The following is a 27,529-nucleotide window of genomic DNA, read 5'->3' as shown; positions in this document are numbered from 1 at the left end:
GTTAATTACTAATTATTAATTATTAATTATTAATTGAATTATAAAGTATTATTTTTTTGACAAAAAAAAATATAAGTGTGTCGTGATTATGACAGATAAATATAAAAATAATTATATTTGAACTATTAAAAATTATTTTGACCAATTTTTTAGATGAGAAAATAAATTTTTAATTATTAAAAAAATTATTTTAGGCACAGCCATGTCAGCGGCGTTTAATGACGTACTGCAATTTTTCAGATAAATTAAACGAAAATTCCTTGCATGTATGATAAAGCATAAAAACCAGATAAAATTGGTAGTTCTTTTAGTAAATGAAAACAGTTATTGTACGATTAAAACAACAGTCTAACCGCAAAATCCGTATTACGTTGAATTGCGGTGTTATACGTTTGAGCATATAGACGCTCGCGTAACATTAAAATTAAAATCCAATTTCCGGTCATGTCCGGTTGTCTGCGCATTTGCTGGCTGCCTTTAATCCAATTTCCCCGGGCTAAATCCTGATTATCGCAGTATGCTAATTACAAACGAAATCCGTTAATGAGTCGACTGTTCTAATTAACAGTGTCATTATAATACTTGGCTGCGAAGCTCCTACTATTATATGTACTCGTACTAACATAGTAGCTTCATCGCTTCATGCCTCCACTATTATTATGTATAATATACTAACCTTATGCTCTCCTACGTTACATATTTATTTCTAGATTAATTTTACGATAACGTCCGTCAATAAACTTTTTGCTCCCCGAACTATTATATCCTGCTATTTTTTTTTCGTTTTGTTTTATCACACCTCTAACGCCAACTAATAAAAAATTAATCTCTTTATTGTTTTTCACCTGCTGGAGTATTATATCATGTTTACATTAATCTAATATTTCAGTAAATTTCCAATTAAGTTACGAGGGCGTTATATGACCCGGTAGTTATTTTTACAAGATGTTTTAGTATCGGTTAGCAATATTGTCAAATTTGTCCATCAGGCGCCAGTTAATTGACATTTTTTTTCGGGTTTACGTCCAAGGAATTTTAATTAATTTTTTTTACCGACTAATTTTATGGTAGAGCAAATTAAAATGTTAAATTACTTTATTTTTATGTACTCTGTGACACAGATTGCCCGTATTAATAATCAAGTGCTTTATTTTCACCTTTAAGATGCAAAAAAGGGTCAAATTGGGATTTTTTGTTTTTCAATATTTATTTAGTCAACAAAAATTTTTTTTTCGCTTTTAAAATAAATTTTCCGGGGATTTTTATTTTTTAAAGGAAAAATTTGATATTCTGTCAAATTAATTATGAATCTTGGAAGTTAATTCCGAGATTAAGACACAGAGAGAAGAGAATAGTCAAATTGGGGATTTTTTTTTTTTAATATTTATTAAGTCAACAAAAACATTTTTTTCGCTTTTAAAATAAATTTTCCGGGGATTTTTATTTTTTAAAGGAAAAAATTTGATTTTCTGTCAAATTAATTATGAATCTTGGAAGTTAATTCCGAGATTGAGACACAGAGGGAAGAGAATAGTAAGTACGGAGTAATGTTGAAGGATTAATCGAGATATTTCGGGAAAACAAGATTATTAACTGACTAATTATTGCCGTGGTATCACATTGCCGACGTGCCTGCGTGAGGCTTGTTCGCATGCAATTAACACCTACCCGTTGGCATATTATTGGAAAAGCACATTCACTGGAATGTCGCGTCTGAGTAACCTATAACCACTAAATGCGCCTCTCGGGCATGTCATGTGTTCCACACCTATATCCGATCTACTCTGTTCGTATATATACATATCTATATAATATAATCATCATTATTATTATTATATTATATGCTCAAGCTCACATATGATATTGTCTAAACTATATGCTTGAGTACATAGATATATAATAATATTGTTATTATTATTATAGTTATTGGATGCTTGGTATGGTGATGCGCGAATAGATGTGTCGACGAAACATAACTCGGGTGCACTATCGATTGTTATGTAGTCATCTCTATATCTCGGTCCATTTATATGTATGTTTTTAAAAATATTCAAAACATTTGTAATTGTCATGCGATTGTTATCCCTGCTGCACAATTGAATTATTTTATGCGATCCAAAGAGAGATTACTCGACAGCATTTTTTATTTTATTTTCTTTATTTTCTTTGATGCATTCTGCATATTTTCGTTTCACTATTTTTTAAATGGATTATCCTTCGTTTATTTTGTCCGAAGATAAAAATGCCTCGCTGATAAATAAACAGAAAACTGTTCATTGTTTTTCATAAATAAATTTCTGTTTGTTTTAAAAATTATTTTTTAACTAATTTGAGCTTTTGACCCGCTTTTTACAGTTTTATGTCAGCTAAAATTCGACTCTTTAATTTTTTTTGGGTTAAATAAATTATTTTTAATAATTTATCGAAGACGAAATTCATGACAGTAATTACTCTTTAAGTCTTATAATTAATTAAAATCGTATATAATAAAATAATATTAATAACTAATTCTAAAGTTAGCTGACAATTTTTAATTAAAAACATTTTTATACAATAATAATTTAATTGTTTTAAAATTATAAAAAAAATTTTGAATGTCAGTTAACTTGTGTCTTATTCTAGTACTAATAATAATAATAATAATAATAAATTAATTGTACCGTAAAAAAATAATACTAATATTAAAAGTAAAAATAACAAGAGCAATAAAGTTGGCACGTAATTAACACATGCAAATACTCGTACATGATATTATACAAGTAGTAGTTGGATGGGAATATGGACGGTCGCGGTCATGTTCGTTTGTACATGGATGGGTTAGCGGTTTCCATCTCACGGTCAATTACTTTACATTCACGTTTGTTTGCCCGACATATCGCGACGTATCAGTCGACTGGCCAACCGATGCCGTCTCGATAAATCGAAATTCGTTATTATCTAATTATTATAATTTAAATCTAAATTATTTATCCTGAGACACAATCTACTTTTAACTTAAAACTTTCTTAAAACTAAATAAATAAATAAATATACTGGTAGAGTTATAAGTAGGTAGTAAATAATTAAATAAATCCAGTTGATAGAAGGAAAAAACAAGATATTAGATAAATATTGAGGAAATGAATCTCGAGTGCAAAGAGAATAGAGATTGTGAAATAAAGAATTGGAAAATAAGCAGTTATAAGTTTATAGTTTACTTGAATTAACCAACAAAACTCTATTTCAATCTACGGAGCTCTAATTGGGTCACTGTTATTTCCTCTAGTTTTTTTTTTTTTTTTATTTATTTTTAAATATTTTTTCATATTAAGTTAAGCTTTAATATCAAGTATTACTGTAATTGTTATTTACTCTCGAGGTACAGAATAGTCAGTACAATATATAAGTATAGTACAGTACAGAGGAAGCGAAGCAATTTTAAATAAAGATTTTAATGCCTTTAATACCAGAATTAGCAAAAACATAAATGTAAATATTAAAAAGAAATTTTTATTTTTATTTTTATTATTATTGACCAGACTTTAGACGGTGAAACTAAGCCCCATAGTTACAGTTAAGATGTTAAGTGTTAGTCACACATTTTAATTGACAAAATAATTATTTTTTCGTCATTTAAAATCGGATTTTATTTTACAATTCAAAAATCTACCGTAAAAATAATTAAGGCAATGCGATTAAATTTTACTGAATTAATTTTAGAGATAAATAAAAACAAAAATTAAAAATAATAATAAAGTTGTTATTGTACTTTCAAATAAATAGAATCGGATTGCCTTTGTAATGCAATAAATTTCCCAACAAACGTTCGATCACCGACTAGACATAACACTTGAATTATCCAAGGATAGAGTAAAGAGGAACGAGAACAAGGATCTAGTATGTACGACCACGCGAAGGAAATAATATGCCACGAATAAACGGCATAGATCGAGGATATGAGACGAAATGTCCGTGTCTATGACATTATAAAAGTATCTCAACGCTCTAATCTACGCCGATGCAGATTCAAATGATCAAGCAATTGGCCAGTTTGCTCTATCATGTCAATCAGCTCGTGCTTTGTATTTTTCCCTCAAAATATATCCATTCATTCTAATTCGCTCGTACTCGGTTAATTTATTTAAAACTTTATATTTTATTAATAATAATGTATTTTATGATTTAAGATAACTTACTTGTTGTAGAGAACACGGAAAGATTTCTGAGCCATGCAGTTGACGCTCCAATCTGTGTTCCCGTGTTCGTTGCATATTGTTATCGAAAACCTTCCATAGTTCGCTCTTATCAGATGTATCAATTCTCCCTCTCCGCACTCTATCCTCAGTGTTTTGCCCTCGCATTCATACGCCGTATCGTAAAGGTTCGAACGTTCTGAAACAAATGGTTTAAATTTAAACAATTATTTAATGTCATGATGAATAATATTGATACTGTGGGAAAACTTTAAGTTAATGTATATTAATCTATATTATTAAAAGAATAATAAAAATTTTATTGACCTGGAGTTGTGCATTTTCAAGGTTTCATTTTGTTCTCACCGATAGTCAATTTATGATGATAAGTATTTAGGCTGCATTCGAAAATGCTCTATCTCTAGAGACATAATTAAGAATTAACTTTGTATCTTGTAAACTATTGACATTTTTAAAAATATAAGCTCATCCCGATATTACACTCACCAAGACCTTTCATTTGAGTACCCACATCAATTTTTTATATATTTTATATATTTATATATATATTATATATATGTATATATGAAAAATATATCAAAAATTCATGTGGGTACTCAAATGAAAGGTCTTGATGAATGTAACATCAAGATGAGCTTATATCTTTAAAAAAGTCAACAGTTAAGAGAGTACAGTGCAATTTAACAAAGATCTTGGGAACTACTGACATTTTTAAAGATATAAGCTCACCCTGATATTACATTCATCGAGACCTTTCATTTGATTACCCACATCAATTTTTCATATATTTATATATATTATATATATGTATATATGAAAAATATATGAAAATGCATGTGGGTACTCAAATGAAAGCTCTTGATGAGTGTAACATCGGGATGAGCTTATATCTTTAAAAACGTCAATATTTAAGAAAGTACAGTGCAATTTAACAAAATTCATTATTTAATAAAGCAAAATTTTATTTATTTATAGTTCACAAGTCACGGCAGTCACATAGTGATATTTGTTACATTAGAACTAATAGTGCAATAAGAGAATTATCGAGGGTAGAAAATCTGCAATAGATAAACTAAAATAAATATGTATTGTGTATAAGTGAAGTTTTGTAGGTATGGGTAGATTAAAGACGTTACCACCCGTTGTCACAAGCGGGTAACATGAAAGAATACTCCTAGCAGCGGGATGTCGTCAGCTTGATGTTCGCTGAGACACGAATATATACAAACTACATCTATACCTTAGTGAGTGTGTATTTATAAATGTGTTGGTCTATATAAATTTATTAAGGTAAATGTCGGAGTATGTGTGTATATATTTCATTGCTGTTAAGACACAGCAGGACCATTGTTGATCGGGAACAATATTTCACTCGTCACTGGTAGTATCGTGTGAGAAGCCAAGCCAAACCAATACAATAACATATCACGTATTTTGTTATACATTATTACTTCTGTTATATGTAGTTATATATAATTATAATAATTATTATTATTTTATATAGAGTGAAAATGTTAAGTAATATAGGTTTGGTTTGGCTTAATTAATGACTAGAATAATGATTTGTCCGTGTGGTGGTGGCTCTAGCGCCAAGCCTGGATAACTTTTAGTGCGGTTAATAATTTTGATAAATCTAATTAGCTTGAACAAATATATGGCGGAGTCAGAAACAACGGACATGACTAATGATAATGGTGTTTATTAATATCTACTAAGCGATTGTTGGGGTGGATTTTTTCGGCCGTGAGCACTGAGCCATCAACCGAGGTTTAAACAACTCCGTTATTTATTGATTTTATTTTTCTTACGCTTGTACAAAAGATGTACTATCATATATCAAAGTTAAAATTTTTCTTATAAATTAATTTCATTTTATTCCATTAAAAATTAGTATTAGACATTGAATTTAATAGAAATTAAAATGACTCCTCCTACGTTTGACCATAAAAAATTGAAAATTTTTATTGTTAAAGTTCTGAGAATAACTTTTGATTCTTTGAAAAATTTTAATTCAGATTTTGTTGAATTGAGAGACGGTCTGTTGAGTCTGTGAGGGGATTTATCGTTCTGAGGAGCGAAGATAAATCATTTTGATCAATTTCGGAGAAATTTATCACTAATAATTATATTAATTGTCCTAAAAGTGTATTTTGAGATTAAATGCATTTAATCTATATTACACTATAAGTATTTAGGCTGCATTCGAAAATGTTCTATCTCTAGATACAGAATTAAGAAATGACCTTGTATCTCGTGAACTATTGACTTTATCAAAGATGTAAGCTCATCTCGATGTTACACTCATCAAGACCTTTCATTTGAGTACTCACATGAATTTTTCATATATTTATATATATTATATATATGTATATATGAAAAAAAGTTTGGAAAACCCAAAAGTGCACGCCTCATAACGCTCATTTATTTTTTAAGAAAAAAATTAATTGTGTAATTGAGTAAAAAAAAAAAAATTATAATTAAGTAATTTCTTACAGAGTATTTTTTATTTTTTTTTTAAATATTGGCGTCCTTTTTTCTTGTCATATGCGCGCGCAGTCTAAAAAATCTAGCTTAATCAAGTGGCGCCATAGTTTTGACGTAACAAATAAGAAAAGTTCGTTTGGCTTTGTACGGTTGTATCGTAGTGAATTTTAATAAAAATTCAATTTAAAAAAAAAAATACGTAAACTAGGCCACTGATATGAAATACGGACCCAGTTCATCGAATTCTTATAAAAACTAATAAAAAAGGTCCGGTCTTGAAATATCAATGTGTTCGGGAGTAATCGTTGGTACATCCAAAATGGGGTGACATCCGGACGTCCACGTAAAATTTTCTTCAAAACATTTTTTTTTTTCAAAATAGCAACATGAAATGATTTTAGAAAGTAAAAGATGATTTAATTTAAGTGTTTTTTCGGTGTACATCTACTTATATCATTGTATAAGTGTAATATGGTTGTGATAGAGGCATTTAAAGATCACAAAATTGCTTGACCTTGACGAGTCGAGTATAAAGCACAACTTCACGCGCTTCGCGCTATGAGGCGTGCAATATATAAAAATGCATTTGGGTACTCAAATGAAAGCTTTTGATGAGTAAAACGTCAAGATGAGCTTATATCTTCAAAAACGTCAATAATTAAGAAAGTACAGTGCAATTTAACAAAAGTCACTATTTAATAAACCAAAATTTTATTTATTTATAGTTCACAACTCACAGCAGTCACATAGTGACTGCAAGGTTGCTAGTAACTATTACTGCCCTATTTTTACAATAAAAATATAATTTATCAGCTTAAGATTGATCCAACCTGTCAAATTGACAAGAAAATAACCATTTTATTTAGCTCCTAAATTTGCTCAAGCCTTAAAAACCCTCAATAAAACCAAATAAAACCCACTCAATACAAAAATAAACTAAAACTATTTTTTTTTCCAGCAGCATTTCATTCAAGTGTCAATACCAAGTGATATGATTCAAGTTGACTTAGCGATAAAAGCACAAAAAGAAAAAGAAAAATAACAAGTCAAGTAGTGGTCGAATGCCTGGCAGTGAAAAAACAGAAAATACCGACACACCATGTACGAAGATATCTCTGTACTATTATTATCACTGTATCTATAAAGTAGAGTTGAGTAGTTTCACAACTAGTCGATATTTCATCGAGGAAGCAAACGAGATAACAGCAAGCTGCACATACCCGTCTTCATTCTCCGGCATATAACTCCTACAACAACAACAACAACAACAACTGCCTACACCAGAGTAGCCAGGATAGGAAAGGAGTTTTCTTATTATCTTCCTCAGTGTGCTACACTATTTTGGTCTTTTACTTTTATTCCCCAATAGCTAGGCTAGCTCCGGTCCCTCTTTACTCCGGCACCTTTATTCCCGAGGGGCTTGCTGGATTTTCGCCGCTTACTCTCGGTCTATTTGCGCTCATTCGCATCCTATCCCGTCCCAACTTGCGCAAGAGAAAAGAGAAAGAAGTTAGCAACACTCTTTAGCTTTGGCTTTGGTTCTCACTTGGGTGAGTACTCGGCTTGGTTGTCTGCCTGCACCAGAACTGCCTGAACTCTAGTGTAAAATATTACCCTGGGCAAGGATGAGGGTGATTTTACGCGTCCACATTATATATACTATATATCGATGTAGTTGTAGATGATGACCTGCACCAACCCGATGTAGCTAGTTGTCTGCTCGCCTCTGTTTCTTCGACGTTCTTTGCTAAAGAGGGTTAAACGCTTCACTGATAGTGTACTACACCAGGTCTTTGCTTTTGAACACCCTACTTTGCTCGGGTTTCCTCTACCGCAGATTCAAAACATTTTTTTTTTCTATTTCATGCCTTTTAACTTGCACCGACGCTAAGCGACCGCTTCAAGGCATGTTTGGATTCGCCAAATTAATCAATCTCTTATTTTTTTTTAATTTACTTCCGCGGGCAATAGGAAACTAAATATGATATCATTGATGGTTTTTCTTTTTTTTATAAAAATATAAATGGAAATTCGCTTTTGAAATTTGATATTTTTTGTTTAAATTGAACTCCAGAATTTTTTAATTAACGAAAGCTCCATTGTACTGATCGGACATGTGGAATATAAAAAAAATCCTGACGGATTGATATGATATAAATTGTGTAATATTGAATTACACGAGTGATATTATTATTATTATGACTCCTGTTATCATCCATAATTTATAAATAATAATGAAAATTATCAGGAACTTGGACCATAAAAATAACTCAGTGTTAAATTTTTTAAATGTTGCAACGTTTCGTTGTATTTTACAACTTCATCAGGCAAACTGTACAAAAGAAAACACATTGTAATAATATTATGACAAGGATAACAAAAAGATAAATTAAAACATTAAAAATCTTACATTTAAGGTTAACACTGTTGTATCTCAAAATAAACTCCGAAAAATTTTTTCATCGTTTGACAATATATACATAAAGTCAAACAAGTGGTAACCATAATATTATTATTATTATTATTATTATTATAAAGCTGTTTGAGAGCTTCTATTCGGTTTTTTTGAAATAAATATATTGAAGTGAAACTTTATTTATTGAAAGAGTTTGCAAAAATATCAATTGAGCAAACATTTGATTATTGATATAAATGATACAATAAATAACGGCGCTGTCTATCATGTTTATTGAATATAAGTTATCTTTGATACACTGGAGTGCAAACAAGTCGTCTTCTTATCTATTTGTCTCTATACAATACTTATATACTACGAATAAAACGATAATGTACAAATGTAAGTTCAGAGCTGACGTATCATTTGAATTTATAAGCGAGATATTTCTTGCCAGTTCTTTTAATCTCCGGTTTATCACCACAGATTCAGTTTATTTATTTTAAAATAATGTCACCGTTGATCTCGTTTAATCTTATTGTTGTTGTGTGTACGCCCAGAAGGTTTTTTCCTATCTCTTCCAGTCATATTTATTTAAATTCCTTTATTTTCCTTCTATTTATACTTTCCATCCACTCAGCGATGACTTTTACTGCCCATTAACAAATATAAATTTTACTATTATGTAGTTTAAGATCTTTTAAGTTAAATCCGTAGAGCCGAGGACACTTAAGATTATTTTAAAACCGTGGAAACAAATTCTGTTTATGTTCGAAATAATCTCAGGTATTCAAAAACAAATTTAACGATTTGGGATATTTTATTCTTAAGAATTTTTTTTAAATTAAAGACAAATTGTGAAATATTTAAAGATTTTTTTCTCAATGAAAAAACGTAATTCCCGGAAATAACTCTCCTATATTTTGTATCTTGTCTCGTTTTGGAATTATCGATCAATATGTAGACATTTTACAGCTTTATTTTAGTAAAACATTTTGTTTTATTAAATTTAAGATTGAAGCGTTAAATTCGCGTTCTATTTTAGCGGAATATTTTTAGGAGGAAAAAAAATATTAATACAGCAAAATATCTCTCAGCTTTTGATTACACGGGCATAATACTCTAATGTAATTAATATAAATACGCTATCTATGCACATAAAGTATAAACAACTGATAGTTATATACGGTACAAGTTATAATGTGTAATGTGTAATGTGTAATGTATAATGTATAATGTATAATGTATGTAGAGAGGAAATAAAATACAAAATAATCTCCAGAAGCATCATTGTAATATATTTAATACACAATATATAATTTCGCGTATAATAATTGAACACCGCGATGGCGATGCCGATGAATAATTGAATACGATTATTTTTCTTTTATGACCTTAAATTATAGTTTAAATCACAAGGGCCATTACTTTGAATAATATTTCGATATGTTACCAGTTGCCACAGGACTACTGCCTGCAACCTACTACCTAATATATAAATATATAAATATATAACAGGAATGAACAGAGTTAATATAATATAAGTCTGAGGTGCATTAGTGGTGGGAAAAAATAATATAATATAATATAACGAGGATCCATTTGCTCATGCATACATTAATGCCCAAGCATATACATGTCACATTATAATACCGTAGGAGCATGTGTGTAAATTTAGGCATATCAGTCGAGAACATTGTACTGCACTTTAAGAGCTTTAAATGATAACCGTTTGATTCTCTGACCGTTGTGATATTGTTTGTGAGTCTTGTGTGTAAATATAAATTTATATTACCGACACTTTACTTAACTCTTACACTGATTGCTTTTTATGTTATTTTTATAATTTATGGGGTAAAAGGTTTATTCTGATTTGAGGCTCTGTTATTATCAACACCAAAGAACAGAGTAGAGTGGTCCAGTCCGGGACATCCGTAACTAATGACTCTGATAGTGGACGTTCTTTATTCTCGTGAATAAATGACGACTTATAATAGATCTTTCAAATTTTATTTTTATTACTACATAGAAAGAAAGGTTCACTTGAGCCAAGAAAATATTTTTCTTCATAATTATTTACTTGGGCGAAAAAAAAATTTTTTTTTGACACAAGAAATTTCACTTATGCCAACAAAATTAATTCTCTTGCTTCAAGAAATACGTTTCTTGATCCAAGACAATTTATTTAAGTCAAGAAAATTTTCTTGTTTTGAGAAAATTTCTTTCTTGCTTCAAAAAATTAAGTTCTTGACAGAAGTAAATTTTCTTGTCTTGAGAAAATTTTTCTCTTGCTCCAAAAAATTAAATCTCTTGATAGTAAATTTTCATTAATATTTCTATTGACTAACATGTCAAATGGGAAGATCAAATAATATTTCATCATTTTTTTTCATTCAATATGTATAATTGCGCGCTAAAATAATCTAAAATGGGGATCAAATATTCAAGAGAAAAATTTTATCAAGATGAGAAAATTTTTTTCTTAGCTGAAGTAGGTGGCGCTGCTTCCCTAAAGTATCTAAAAATCTTGATCAAACATAAAAATTTCTTGTATCAAGTATTTATGATAATTTGAATTAAGAAAAAATTACTTCCACCAAGAAGAGAATTTCAAAAAAAATTTTTACTTCGGTCAAGACAACTTCGGTCTTCCTTTGGGCGACCGAAAATTTACTTGAGCCAAGAATGTTGTTCTCCAGTCAAGAAATCTTTCTTTCTGTGTAGCAACTAAATAAATAAATAAAATTTTGCTTTATTAAATAATGAATTTTGTTAAATTGCACTGTATTTTTTTAACTACTAATATTTTTAAAGATATAAACTCATCCTGATGTTACACTCATCAAGAGCTTTCATTTGAGTACCCATATGCATTTTTGATATATTTTTCAAATATACATATATATAAATATATAAAATATATGAAAAATTGATGTGGGTATTCAAATGAAAGATCTCGATGAGTGTAACATCAGGATGAGCTTATATCTTCAAAGATATCAATAGTTCACAAGATACAGGGTCATTTCTCAATTATGTATAAAATTTTTCAATAAAAATAATTAATTTTTTCAAATCGCGTTATTATTATTATTATTATTATTATTATGTCTGTTGTGCGAACCTTCTTCAGAACTCGCGAACCTTCAACAAGCGGCGCAACTTAATTAATTTCTCTCTGGTGCTCGATGCCGTGCCAATCTCGAGCTCGTCAATTCATTTTTAATTACGACTCACTTTTATTTTATTTTATTTTATTATATATTTCATTTCATTTAATTTATTATTTCTTTTCAATAAAACACTTTCAATTTTGCAGCTGGGTGCCAGGTTGTAAAATAAATCGCGAGTCGTGTAACAACAACAGTACCAGCAACGCGAGTTAAATAATGAAAATAATAAAGTTGCTGTAATATCTTACGTGTAATCGAAATGTAATAATTGAAGACTGGTGGCAGTAAATCGAATTGATCTATGCCCGAGCTTACGTGCCAAGAAACTCTATTTCTAACGGTTAATCGTTAATAGTTTGTGGTTTTTACCAACTAAAATACCATCTCAATTTACCTCATGAAAAAAAACTATATTTTAAATACATTTTGGATATATTCAAAATATATTTTTTTTATATTTTTAGCTATGTATTTTAAAATATATCTTGAATATATCTAAAATATATATGAAAATCGGCCAAAAGTTAGTTATTAAAAATATATCCACAGATTCGGTAGAATCTGGCGCCAAGTTCCGTTCAAATCCGTTGTAAACGGAGCGCCAGACTACCGACTGTGTTTACTGTAAGCAGGACGATATTTTGAGGTTGCAAATTTTATTTAATTCTACGGTACTTTTTTTTTCTAAATTGTATATTATAACAGTAATTCATACTTGATTTTACTGACATTAATTAATAATAGTCGATCATAACAATTAATCTGCTTGAAATTATTAAATTTAATCAGCACAAACTATAGCAACGCAAAAATTTAGATCCTGACTTTTTTTCGATGTAAAAAGTGACATGCCACAGACTAAATAATTCGAGAATACATGGTAATCCTCCAATAGATGGGAAACTACAGTTGAAAAATATATTTCAAGGCTTGCATCTACATCCGCCAGGGTGCGCTTGAATTATTTTTACATAAACTGTAGCTTCAAAGGGATAGTTTGCTATAAAAATGCAGCCAACGCGATACTTAAGTTGGTACCAATTGTAAATTTTATTATAATTACAAAAATACTAAAATCCGAACAAAAACAGTTTCACTGTAAAAAATCGCGCCAAGTCCACGTTCATAAGACTATTAAGAGAAAAAATTTTTTTTCTTCACAAAAGATATAAAATAAAAATTGAAAAATCCAAGTAACCGATATGATTGTATACGATTTTCGAAAATTAAAAAAATTTTGTTGTAAATTTAAAAATTAAAAAAATTTGGAACGTACTTGGTGTGCGTGGTTGCAAAATATTTTACTTTTAATGAAATTCGTAACATTTATTTACTAGGACTTTCAAAAAAATTGAAATACACAATGACGCACACCAAGTACGTTCAAAAATTTTTTTTTTAATTTTTAAATTTACAACAAAATTTTTTTTAATTTTCGAAAATCGTATACAATCATATCGGTTACTTGGATTTTTCAATTTTTTTATTTTATATCTTTTTGTGAAGAAAAAAAAAATTTTTTTTTCTCTTAATAGTCTTATGAACGTGGACTTGGCGCGATTTTTTTACAGTGAAACTGTTTTTGTTCGGATTTACTATACATATTTTTTATAGATTTTTAATATATTTAAAATATATTTTTTATATATTTCGAAATATATTTTTTTTCATGGGGGTTAATTCACTGAAAAACTTTATATTCCAACTTTTCCTTAAGAATCACAAAGTAGTGGACCTTATTCTAAAAGCTCTAGTGCTCATTTGCCCCCAATCGCCGGTCAGACTAGTATAGGACTTAAACTCACAAAGTATCCACGAGACTAAGACATAAGTAATATATAAGTATATAATATTGTCTGGAATGCCGCGCGTGAGACGCCTGGATTCTCATTTCCTCAGTAGGTGCTTTAGTGCATACTCTGTTGATGACTACATAGTATATATTGTTGAAATAAGCTCCAGTAAAGCTAGTACGTCTGTTCTGTAGTGATATGAGTACACTACTGGATACCTGCGGGCGTAGGGGCACCTAATTGGCAATGAGCCTTGTGTTCCCCTTCGACCCGCTCACCTTGAACATTTCCACACGTACCTTGAGCCTTCTCTGCCCCGTCTCATGTGTTATGTCTTATATTATGGACATGAACTGTTCTATCCCATAGCATAACAATTTAAGCTTAAGCTTGAGCTTCTTCCTTTTCTTCCTTCTTCACTCGCATCAGGAGATTCATTTACCAGGAATCCGACAATGTGATCATGATCATGATCACCATCAACCTGCATTCTACATTCTAAAGTCTACTTGTGCAATATATGTGTAGGCTGACCGCGGAAAAATAATGTAATCAGATAAATTATTTATTTGTAATTATGCTGAATAATTTTTATTTTTACATTATTTGTTATTTATATTGTATTACATTTAATGATAATGGAATTTAATTTTTTTTTTAAGGGGGATTCTGAGATGTAATAATAATGATAATAATATATCATTGAATTGCGATGATTGTACTGCGGCTCGCTCACAAAGGCTCTAGAACTGATGATGCAGTGTGTCGCGTCCGGCGCATAACATCACACGGCAAGACGAGGAAATGACCGAGAAATTCCTACCTAGGCAAGAGCAAGACGCGTGACGAGCTACATACTATACTCTACTGTTGACTGTTTACTATAGTATAATATATACCAGACCTTAAGGTAACTAAACATTCCCAAGGGGTTAACAGTTTCGATGCTGTCAGAAACGAGTTTCTATCCCGTACTATCATTTAGAGAACAATGTCTTTATTAATAGACATTTAACATTTTTTATCGGTTAATTCATTGTCTGATTTGATGAGGTTAATATCTGCCGTCAGGTATTTTCTATCACTGACAACCATTATTTAATTACCGCTAATTATTCTCTCAATTATACTATATTATAATCGATAATAAATCATAAACGGTGTTGAGACTCGAAGATGATGATGGAGTTTTTGATCTATTAAAATTCATAGCTCCTAAACTATTCAAGATTAAAAAACAAGGTTAAATTTATGGAAAAGAGAAGACTTTTGGCTACAATTTTTGTCTGGAAATTTTTCTCCCCGAGCATTAAGTCCCAAGATATTATATTGGTAACCGTCTTTTATATCTCATGCAATAATTACCTACGAAAAAATTTCTCATACGCTTATTATATACCATATACATTGTTATTGTTTCTCCTATAATATAAACAAGCTTTTGTTTATATTATTTAATATTAAAATCTATATTTTTTTCAATATTTATATTCAAAAATCGCTCATAATGTTATATATAAATTTGTAATTGATATTAAATAAATATATATTTACAGTAATACGGTAATAAGCGTATGTGTTGGTCTAATGTCGAATAAACACACAAAAAAACCATCTATGATCAAAAGGCCATTTTATTGTTGAAGATATATAAGCATTTTCATAATTTTCATAAATGATGATTAACTTCCGTCAGATTAGTTTATTTTTATTTTATTTTATTTGTAAAGAAACGCCTTCGGCAATTTACAACAATATGTTACATTTTCATGTGTAGAATGTTTAGTAATAATGATTTTATACAATACATAGCATCTGTAAAGAGAAGATAAATTTAAGAAATTAAAAAAATTTTTAAATTCTTTTTAAAAATTTGAAAGAAAAAATTATAAAAAATTTGAAAGAAAAGAAAAACATAATATGTCTGATAGTTTTTAATCACTATTTGTACACCTGGAATGTTATTATTTATGTTGTGATAAATTTTGATTTATTACTTGAGATATTTTTGTATTAGAAATTTTTGCTGAGAAATTTTGACATGGGTAATTTTTGCGGATTAATAAAGGAAGATATTAATTAATTAATAAAAGTATTTAAAGCCAGAATTGTAATATAAATGGAAGTAATTATATTAATTAAATTTTTAGGAACTTTAATCGATAATTATTTAGCGTTAGTCGACGTCAAGTAATTGGAAAATTATTGCACAGCATTATTGTCGGGGTAAATTGTTTACAGGTGATTCGATAGCGAAAATAATTGAATAATATTAAGTAATACCGTGTGACGGATAATATATAATGTATAATATATTGTGTATAATGGCAGCAACCACGGGCGGAATATTCAATTAAGGGTGGTAAAATAGTCCGAGAAAACTATCTGATAAATAATAACAATATAATAAGCTTACTATGAGTAAATTTTAACAATAGAGACCGCGTATAATTATATGAAACAGGTTACACATTTGAGTTAAGTAAATAGTGAAGAGTAAATACAGCTAGTAGTATTGGTATGCGTTAAATGGTGTACTGGTGGATCAATGATATTGTGTGTTATGTGTAATTGAACAATCTACGCGGGATTGTAACTGACAGAGTGCCGGCGTATCACAAACGAATTAAAAGGCTTTGTAGGCGTCAGAGAACAAAGCGAATGCACTTGAGCACGTGGAATTTCTGGTGCGTGTGTTGCACAACCATGTAAAATTTATCTGCTGAATAGAATGTGTGGATGCAGACGCGTAACGATTTTGAATTAACGCGGTCGCGGTTTTTAATTCAAAGGAACAGAGGGCGACCGCGAAAAAAGGAAACTCCTAAAGAGAGGGGTGGAAAAAGGGAATGCAAATGTGTGGGGTTTTTAAACTTACAGCATAGGGTGCGAGAGAGAAAGAGGCGGAGCATGAATCGTGCATAAAGGTGTCTAATTATTAGTTCGTGCAGAGGCGTGGCGTCAGATCCAATCGGCGTGCATGTGTCGGGGCCATAACGTCTTCCGTGTTTCTCGGGGCACCTCTGCTCGGTGCAGTTGGCCCTCCGACTTATTTTGTTGCTGATTTTTTTTATTATTTTGCCCTGCACCGTGATCACAGAGCTCAGTATCGTAAGAGCCATGCCACATAATAGCCCACGCATAATTCCTTTGCCCGGAACCGATACCGCTCGAGCACCCTTTTTATCCCCAGAGCGTGTATATTAGTCGAGTTAATAACTAATGATTGCCGGTAGTTCCCTGTAATAGTTATATTTGTTAAATATTGTCCGAGATTAGTCCAGAGGTTGTAGGGTGCCGGGAATATTTAAGCCAACGATTATTCTGACCTTAAGCTTTAGATAGGGTGAGAAAAATTAATAAAATGTAATAAAGTTGAGGTTGTTTTTTTCTTTTGAGAATTAAGTTGGAAATTGTGGAAGGAAAAGCGGAATTGATACAAATTTTTTTTTTAATTAGATTGATTAAAAAAATAAATCTTGGAGTGAAAAGGAAATTTTGAAGAATTTGATGTGAAAAATAATTAAATTAAAAAATTATTTCATTTAAATTAAGTAGAATAAATTTCAAAGTTGAAAAATTTTACTTTGTCAAAACATTGACGACAAAAAATTGAATTTAAACTGCAAGAAGAAATTTTCAGAGTAAAATTGAATTCAAAACTAAAAATCAATACTTAGAATTTTATTTCATAAAAATTATTACTTTTTTTTACTACGCCACCGATTATTCTGACCTTAAGTTTTAAGGGTGAGAAAAATTAATGAAATGTAATAAAGTTGAGGTTATTTTTTTTCTTTTTTTTTCTTTTTAGAATTAAGTTGGAAATTGTGGAAAATATTTTTAATTTGATTGATTAAAAACAATTAATCTTGAAGTAAGAAGGAAATTTTACAGAATTTTATTTGAAAAATAATTAAATTAAAAATTTATTTCATTTAAATTAAGTAGAATAAATTTCAAAGTTGAAAAATTTAACTTTGTCAAGAAATTGACGGCAAAAATTGAATTTAAACTGCAAGAAGAAATTTTCAGAGTAAAATTGAATTCAAAACTAAAAATCAATAGTTAGAATTTTATTTTTTTTTGAAACATAAATTGAAACTTTGAACAAAGCGTATTTATCAAAAAGTTGATTATTTATTTTGAATAGGGTAGTAGACACGTCTGTTGTAGGTTAAACCATGTGGAAATTAAACAGATGAGCGACAAACTCGCTGCATGGTGTAATGTAACGGCTGCACACGATTTGTCTGGAGAAGTGCTCTATATCCGAAAAAGCCCGGAATAAAACCAGCACGTGTTTTTATCCTCCCTATCGCGACTAATTAGCACCGTTTAAATTAATATTAATTAAAGTTTATCTTTGAAATAACAATTACACAAAGTGAATTCTAAACTACCCATTACACAACATATATAAACAAATATAAAAAGTAACATTGAGAGATTTCATCATAAAATAGCATTCTCTTAAAACACGGCTTAACATTCTCATTGTTACTGTAACTTAAAAGTTATCTCCAGGATGAATTGAGCTCTATTGTGCGCTGAGTAAAGCTAAAGCCAACCAAGAATTTCAATTAAATTATAGAAATTCCGTAGATGTAGAGGTATCGTAGAGTAATCTTGCAATTATATATTATATATATCTATATGAGTATACATCTGTAGCTTTTGTCGACGATTCCCGCTGGCAAATGATGACCTTTTCATAAACTTTTTCAAACTCACATCACCGCTGTCCCTATCTGCTCTTTTATTTAACTTCGCTCATTCTTCCTTGATTCTCGATTCGAAGATTCGTAATTTCTCTTTTTCTATATAATATAATATTAACAATATATAAAATGTGAGACGTAACGCAACTTGAGGACCACTCTCTTTTGCAACCGCTTAATTTCTCACTGATAGAAGGATTTGTTTATAGTTAAAAATATTTGTTAATATTTAACAAATCATTTATTAGAGACCACTTTTTAGTCCTTAACAAATATTTCTTAGTATTTAAAAAGATTTATTAATATTTAATAAATGAATATCTGATTTATTAAATACAAACAAATCATTTTAAATACTAAGAAATATTTGTTTGATACTAAAAAATGGTCTCTAATAAATGATTTGTTAACTATTAACAAATATTTTTTTAATACAAATAAATCCTTCTATCAGTGCTCAAAATAAAACGCTACATTGGTTAAAGTTTAACTTGTTACTTTGAGCAGAGATCAGATCGAGTAGAGATCGTTTCGAGCAATCGAGAATTTATGTAACAACCTTCTTATTTATATAAATTACATTATTCCCGTTAATTAGCGCTGTATATATATTTATATGGCAACGCAGATGCCGATGAGTTTTGTATTTATATGCTTTAGCTCAACAATTAATATTAAAATGAATGTTTTTTTTTTTTGGAGAAGTATTATTTCAACAAACAGATCCATTAGAGGGATTAACCTATTTGCCGGATCATAAACAAAGAGATTAGGAAGCGTCAGAGGTGCAGCGTCAACAACCTAAAGTTTATCTGGCGACTATTCTGTTTAGTTTTAGCCAGATAGGATACTAAGAGAAATAGTTGTTATGTCGTCAGCAGAGTAGAGTGAGATTTAAGTTAAATCCATATGGACTTTATCGTCCTCTCATTAATTGAAACAGAGAAATACATTTAGGTGCTTGTAAAAACACACTTTGCTAGTATATATGTGTTGAGAAGACATTGGGGATTTTAGTAGCTGTAGAGAGTGTAAAAGACCCAAAACTGAGCGTATATAGAGGATGAGAGAAGATAAAGCATTATGGGTTTGGGTGAAAGCCGAGAAGCCAACGTTATATATATATATGTATATATATTTAAGTGCAAAGGACCAGTGGTCAACAACATGACACGGTGAACGGGCCATTAAATGCTGCCGGAGAATTAGTTGTCTTGTATTTCTGTATTCTATATTGTATATTGTATCTTGTATGCAGTGTACACTGAAATTTTATACCTTCTGGCTCGAAATATCTAGAGTACAATGTTTACTTGAGAAATTTGTAGAATACTCGTGAAAAATAATTTTTTATGGCTTGATATGGACATATACAATTTTTTTATTAAAAATAGTTTGAAAAAATTCCAACAGGTGGCGAATGGTCGATAAATTGTCTCGCTACAAGAGAGTTCAAGTTTAAGATATTAGTATCAAGTAAACAAAAATTTTTTTACGCTATTTAAGAGCTTATTTGTCATTAGTTTTTAATTAAATTAATTTTTCTATAAAAATTAGTCATTAAGATTTTATTTAGAAATTTTGATCCTAAAAATCCATTAATAATAATTAAAACCACGACATATCTCTAGACAACATTTAATAACCCAACTTGGAGTAGGTTTCCGGGTAAATATCCTAGTAAGCCGGGTAATATTATATGTTACCATAACTCTCGAATAATCGATGCTACGGAATAATCATTGGCATTGCTTGAAGGCGTAACGTTTCATTCGGAGTTAGCAGTTACCAGGTCGAAGTTTCGAGTTTCCGTGGCTGTGTTCATTTGTAAATGTAGTTGGAGTTTTGCCAGGACTGGCTGTACATACTAAACTCTGTACTCTGTGTATTGTGACACAGATGACTGGAGGAAAGTACGACACTACTCCATCGCCGTGATTATTCACTAAAACGTCGAGCGGAGGTAGGTAATTAATACCCTCCTTTGACAATACACAAAATCAAAGTCTCTCATACATTACGCATTATTAATAACAATTAACCATCAAAATGTTCTGAGGCACACGTGCCAGCTAGACATCACATCTCAAATCATTGAGTCATTGCAGCACAATGGGCTTTATTTAGTATCATATGAGCATGTATATTATATATGTGGGGATGTAATGTCGGTTTGATTGCTAGGGAATGGACTGATCATAAGGCAGCGCAAGGTCTGAGTTAAATGTAAAAATAATTTATATTCTCAGTATAAGGCCTCATCAGTCCAGGCTAAGAGGAAATAAAAGGCCTCTGGAGGGATGAGCCCAAAGAGTCAGAGTCAGAGACCAAAGAGTCAGCGGTATTATATCGGGTACATACTAAATACCGAGGAGAGTACAGAGTACTCTTACTGCGGCTTATATGCCCGGGAACAAACAGGACTGTAAATGCATCAGTGAAACTATCAGGTATCTCCGATCGTAACTGCCAGTAACAACGGCAATTAATGTCCAAGGGCTCGTGCCACGGTACTTCGTAACCCAATGAACAGATACAATCGTAACATAGATTAACTGCAATATTGACCTCTACGGGGATGAACTAAGCGTTTATTCTCTCCGTGCACTGTGGTACCTCTCTATCTTTAACAGTTTGGTTCTCCGGCACCGACCAAAATCCAGAATGAACCAGAGAGAGATAGAGAAAGAGGGAATGTAACGTATAACATATTATATATAATATATAACATATAACATATAGCAAGAAGATCGGTAATCGGATCGGAATTACCTGAACCTTCCGGCCGGAATCCATCCGTTATACCGCGGTGAAGTTCCGAATGATTTGCAACCGCAGCTCTAGACTGTAATGCAGACCCGATACTCGAATATCGATGTGGAGTTCCACTTTGTTTTTTACTCGTTTGCTGGGAATACAATATGGACGTAGCTAAACGGTTTTTTACATATGTGGGGAGTAAGAGATTGGGGCTTTTAAATAAGTGGTCTTTGATGGCGATGTGATGCTGTGGAACCTATCTAGGCTTATCTCTCGGTCCGAGCTGCCATTATAGGCAGACGCTAGACAAGGCGAATGGCATTCTTGGATTCAAGTCGGCGCCGTGACACTCATTCCCGAGGAACAAGTTATTATCTTTATCCGAATTCCACGATTAGTTTTTTTTTTTTTTTTTAAGTGAGATTGTCTTTGTGTTTTAGGAAAGTTGTTTTTTTAATAATGGAGATTCTTTTAATGGAAATTATTTTATACTGGATCGATGGAAAAAAAATTTTATCAAAAATTTATTGCTTGTAAATTTTTTTTTAGTGTAATTGAAGTACATTAAAAATATATAAATGAAAATGTAAAAAAAAATTAATGATATTTTTGATAAATATTTCATGCAGTTAATTATTTTTAAAGTATTTTAATTGTAATGATAATTGAAAATATATTTTTAATAAAAGTTATTTCTAAAAAGTCTCTTATTTATAAAATAAAATAAAAAATTTATTAAATAAAGTAAATTGCCCGCTTAGAGTGTTTTTTTACAAAAAATATGATTGGGTATTTTATTTTTGAAAAATAGTTTGAGTTATAAACCAGCAGAGCAGAGAGTCATGAAAATACGAGGAATAAAATTTATTTGAGTTGGTGCAGTCTTGAGTATAAATTCTATAACATTTTCACCAGCGCATATATATATATATATATATATATATATATATATATATATATATATATATATACATAACATATATGTATTTATCTATATAGAGATAGACGAAATGACAGAGAGTCATTTCCCCTGCGGTTGTGAGGCTACCTACAGGAACGCAAAGTGTCGAGATAGCTTTTGGTTGGAATGCCTTGGGATGTGCTTGAATACCACATATTTTTCATGATGTCACCGGTCGGTCATGTACACTATTACACCAGGAAAGCGTATTCTCGTGAGACGATCCAGAAGGTAATTCGACATTCGTACGCGGACCGAACAAAATATAAATAAAAACCTTCACTATCTCGGATGAAACTCGAGGACTATACTCGTAAAATGTTGATTCATTTCATCGAGTTGAACCCCGGATAGAGTAGAGCGAATTTCACCGCAGTCCCAAGTTTGTTTCTATTCAGATCACTTTTAATTTAATCCACGCCCTCTCAGATGTCAAATTTACAGGAAAGAAAAAACCACCCAGGAACATTTAAAAGTTTAAATCAGAACAAGTGCCGCACAAAGTACGCAAGCGGAGATCAGGGGATGAAATGAGATTTAATGCCTGCACCACCGTACTGGTTTACAATTCTTTTCGCAAATGGAACCAGACTAAGTGGAAGTCGTTAAGATGGAGCAGTGTGCTGAGATCAAGTACCTCCATGCTATGCCGAGCACGGGGCTTTGGTCGGAGCTTGCACACACACACACACACACAAACACACAAAAAGAAAGAGAAAAATGTATGTATATTTCCTTGGGGCGTAGGCGGCCGTTTAACGCAGTAAATTTTACGCGAAAAGACCGAGGGTCCCTTCTTCTCTACCCTCCAAGTGGCCATGGCTCTTCCGCAATACGAGTCCCACGAGTCTTTTCTTTTTCTTGCCTCTTTACACCGACTTACACCACTTTGTACATCCATATACATACATTACTCCTTCTCTACAGTTACAGTGTTACACTACGCTAAACTTCCTTTCATTCTCACTGCGCTCTGTTGTGTTTGTGTGCTATTCTCCGACACGCCACTCAACGTGCTAAAGTATGAGAGAGAAGAAACGCCGCCGGCGAATTCGCCCTCTACTCCTCATTCTATTCCCAACACCCGATTTTCCCTTTATGCTTGCCGTCCATCGACTAAGCTAAGCTACTCCTTTCCTGTAGTCTTATAGTCTCGGGTGAAGAAAATACCTATCCGCACTTTATCCCGCCTAACAGTGGCCTTCTCACGTCACGATCGCATCTATTGCCATCACCCGGCTACTCGGCATTTTATTGCCCTCCATTTCGGCCATCAGAAAGCCCATTTTCAGTCGACGCGGAAAAATGAGCTTCCGAGAGCATGCATCAGCCCACACGTTTGCTAAACAATTGATGTAAGACTTGAGAGGTAATATTTGAAAGGCAACATTGTAATTATTACCAGAAAAATTTAGATAAAAAAATAAAACTGAATGTATTTTCTTTTATCCCTCGATCTCATACACTGAAAAAAAAATAAATTAAATGAAAAAGGAAAATTCTTAAACCAAGAAAACAATTTTAAAGAGTGTCTTGAATTAAGACGAAAAATTGTTGAATTAAATAAAATTTACTTAAACCAAGAAAAATTTTTTAGTTCAAGAATTTTTCTATTCAAATCAAGATGAAATTTTTCAAAATTATTTACTTAATTCAAGTAAATTTTTTTTTCTGTGTATGTGCAGACTCTAGAACCTCCCACGACCCGAGCCCTGAGGGCAAAAAAGTGCATTCTCATCGGATTGTACTCACAGATCTATTAATAAAAAGTGGGTTAATAAACGCTACGTGGTTAATAGTGATTAGTCATTAGTCACTAGTCATTACTTAATTGGCCGAGTTATTAACAGAATTTTTACAAAAGCCTCATTGCTTACTTCCTCGGATGGAGGATAATTTATACTTCAATTACAAAAGCGTTTAATTAATCCCGGTATGGGGTAATTATAATCCATCGCTTAATTGCGAGATGATAAAACTATTTGTAGAGTATTCTGTTGTATATTAGTGACACATTAAGATGCCTTGAGGATATATATAGCTTAGCCATCCTACATCCACCATCCGAGAGTTTCCAGCTATAAACATAACATATATCATGCATCCACTCAGGCAAAGTACCTAATTTAGATAACCGCTCAAAAACGCTTTTAATGCCTCTCGACAACCGCCTAGTATTTATAAATAAATTTATATTATATCTATCCAGATATAAGACGGCTTTCACTTAACAGACTGGATGTAGGATAGATATAAGCATCATAGTGCCTGAAACAGTGATTAGTAATAAAATAGGGCCGGAATGGAGACAGCCGGCTAATGAAGTGATAAAAGAAAACCCCAAACTCGTTTTTGTCCCATATATTGTATTTTTATTTAAAATAAAAGCCTATCGAGGGTTTTACTTTATTTTCTCTTAAATTTTCATTCTATCTATCTATCTACCTATCTATCTACATAATCCCGAGGGCCCGAGGCCTCCATGAATAATTATCAACCTGGGTGGGGTCTCAAATATCCATGACTTTCATACTCACAGTCTCCGGCCGTGAATTTTTAAAATAAAACGATGAGACAACACCAAGACTCATACTGTCCTTTATTTTCTGGGTTCAGCTAACGTTTGACTCTTACCTGAAACACAAAGAAGAAATAACATCAGTATCATCATGAATATCGGTATTTAAATTATTGTACATATTATATATCTATCTTCAATATATTTTAGTTATTGTATTGTATGAAAAATATGTATATCTTGGATAGAAGAAGATAAATAGACGTGAGTGAGGACAGACCAAATATTTGGTCAGATGTCATCTCAAACTATGTCAGTAGATCTTCCAGCAGTTAAGTTTTGGATGTAATGTGTTATATATTGTATAAGTTGTATATGTATCAGTGGCACAGACTCGATGCTGCTATGCGATAGAGACGTGAATGGTGAACACTTGAACACGTATCAGACATCTACATCGTCAGGCTTTATTGTAAATAGGTTCATGTCAATTTGAATCGGATGTAGCTATCAATACAAGTGAAAGCACAAAGCCTGTACTTGCTACTGCTCTGTACGGATAATTCTATTCGGACTATATAATATAGATATATTTGTCTTATTGAATCATGCTCGGGTGATGGGCTCGGTATCGGCTGCTGTGTTGGAGTGTCTATTGCAGAAACATCTTTGTTGGGAGGTATATGTATATCTGTAATCTATATGTATGATATATAGGTATTTAGAGATGTCTATCAGCTGAATATGTAGGAGCCAGCCCGGTGAGGAGCATAACATACCACCGGGAGAGAAACACTGCAGCCGTTTGATGCGAAAACCATCAGTATAATTGCTTTGCCTTTGATCGTCGATTGCCCGCACACATGCATAAATGCAGACCCGAATTTCGACTCACTTGATACAAGCCACTTTGATATGTCTTATAAATATAAATTCTCATATATATATTTGAGTTTATATATCGCGGCCGGTAGAGTTGTTCCGAATATAAGTAGCACAGACGAATTGAGCTTTTCAACAAATAAAATCGATATATAGTGAGTTAGTACTCATTTCGAGTATCTGATTAAATGGATACACAGAAAACTTTGTAGCTTTGATCTGCTAGTTTATAAGTTTACTTATTTCGACATTCTTTGATCTAAAAGGGGCTTTTTTCTTATTTTCGCTCAAGTCAACCAATTAATTTACGAATAAACAAACTTACCGAGTACACTTCAATGTTTTTATGTATTTTTTTATTAAATACTTCGACGCCATTTTTCGTCGGGTAAACTGTAGGATTTTATTTGGAGTTTTTATTTAATTGGGTATATTTAGAATTTTTTTTTTTTAATTATTAATTGTCAATATTTTATTTTTTAATATCAAGTGATTTAATTAATATTCTTAATGAAATTTATTATCAAGAAATATTTATTAAATTTTAAAATTTTATTATAAAAAGATTAAAAACATTTTTTATTAATATTAAATTATATTCAAAAAATAAAAAAATTCTTCTACCAGTGTTTAAATATTTTAATTTTGCTTAATACTTTAAATATTTAATATATGATAATATTCCCAATTATGCTGACAATATTTACCACCCATAAAATTTATTATTATTTAAAAAAAGAATAATAAAACAGATCTTAAAAAGACAAACAAGTCTTTAATATTTTCTCGAGTAGATATAAATAGATTTAACTAAAAAAAAAATCGTTTTTGTATGATTTTGTTAGCCGAAGCTTTTCAATTTAAAATTCGCGTGCTCGGAAAAATATTCCCATGCCTTACTGGAAGCTCCTATATTCTCTAAAGCATCTACTCGCAGCTCTATACGCGAGTTTTGAATTAAAATTCAGAGAAAACTATGCAAGAGTTTAATTTAACTCAAACAATTTTTTGCAAGAACCAGAACCGGGGAATAAAATCTAAAAGAAAACTTGGAGAGAGAATGGGGAAGGATGGGTGTGTTCGGAAAAATCGATAGTTTTTATTCAACTGTCAGTGGAGCTTTCTTCCTATCACCATCGCTATCACAGTAGACTGTTGCTGTATTATATTACTGTTCGTAGTTGAGCCGGGACTTAAATTGCACAATGATAATAACGTATACAAATATAAATATAAATAATGTGTTGTATTGTTCATAGAGAGATTTAGCGGAATATAAAAAGGAGCATTGTATTATTGTGTGTATGCTTTAGGTTTGGTTGGAAAGCATCGTTATGAAACAGGCAACAGCGTAATTGTTTTTTTTTTGCCTCGACTCGACTTGGCTCATACAGCCTCATACCATACGGAGTAGAGAGCATTATATATTATATTATATGGGAAAGGGATTTCTTTAGGCTCGGAGACAGGTAGTCCGCAGTTAGTCTGTGTACAAAGGTCAGCGGTGGTTAATTAAAAAGCAGTCAAGATTAATAAAAGCAGTTACGATTAATTGTCCGAGCGGTCAAGTAATTGAAGCAATTTGTCAAGGCGCAAAACCCCATGAATTGCCTTGAGGTTAACTCACAGCAAAGGTGTGACGTGGATAA

The 27,529-nt window shown here is 31.3% G+C and overlaps 1 protein-coding gene across 8 annotated transcripts in view; it reads right to left on the bottom strand.

Annotated features, from left to right (window-relative positions):
* The window catches only part of LOC123269366 (latrophilin Cirl-like), a 256,846-nt gene that overhangs the window by 21,889 nt on the left and 207,428 nt on the right, over positions 1–27,529 (bottom strand). For all 8 annotated transcript variants that reach the window (XM_044734995.1, XM_044734994.1, XM_044734996.1 and 5 more), the window contains one exon: positions 4,176–4,371. In XM_044734995.1, coding sequence (XP_044590930.1) covers positions 4,176–4,371 — 196 coding nt within the window. The remainder of the gene's footprint in view (positions 1–4,175; positions 4,372–27,529) is intronic.

The sequence above is a fragment of the Cotesia glomerata genome, linkage group LG7 (genome assembly GCF_020080835.1).
Source record: "Cotesia glomerata isolate CgM1 linkage group LG7, MPM_Cglom_v2.3, whole genome shotgun sequence".
In the NCBI taxonomy this organism is placed as follows: domain Eukaryota; kingdom Metazoa; phylum Arthropoda; class Insecta; order Hymenoptera; family Braconidae; genus Cotesia; species Cotesia glomerata.
Note: the sequence above shows the minus strand (reverse complement) of the source record. Positions and strands in the feature narration are given on the sequence as shown.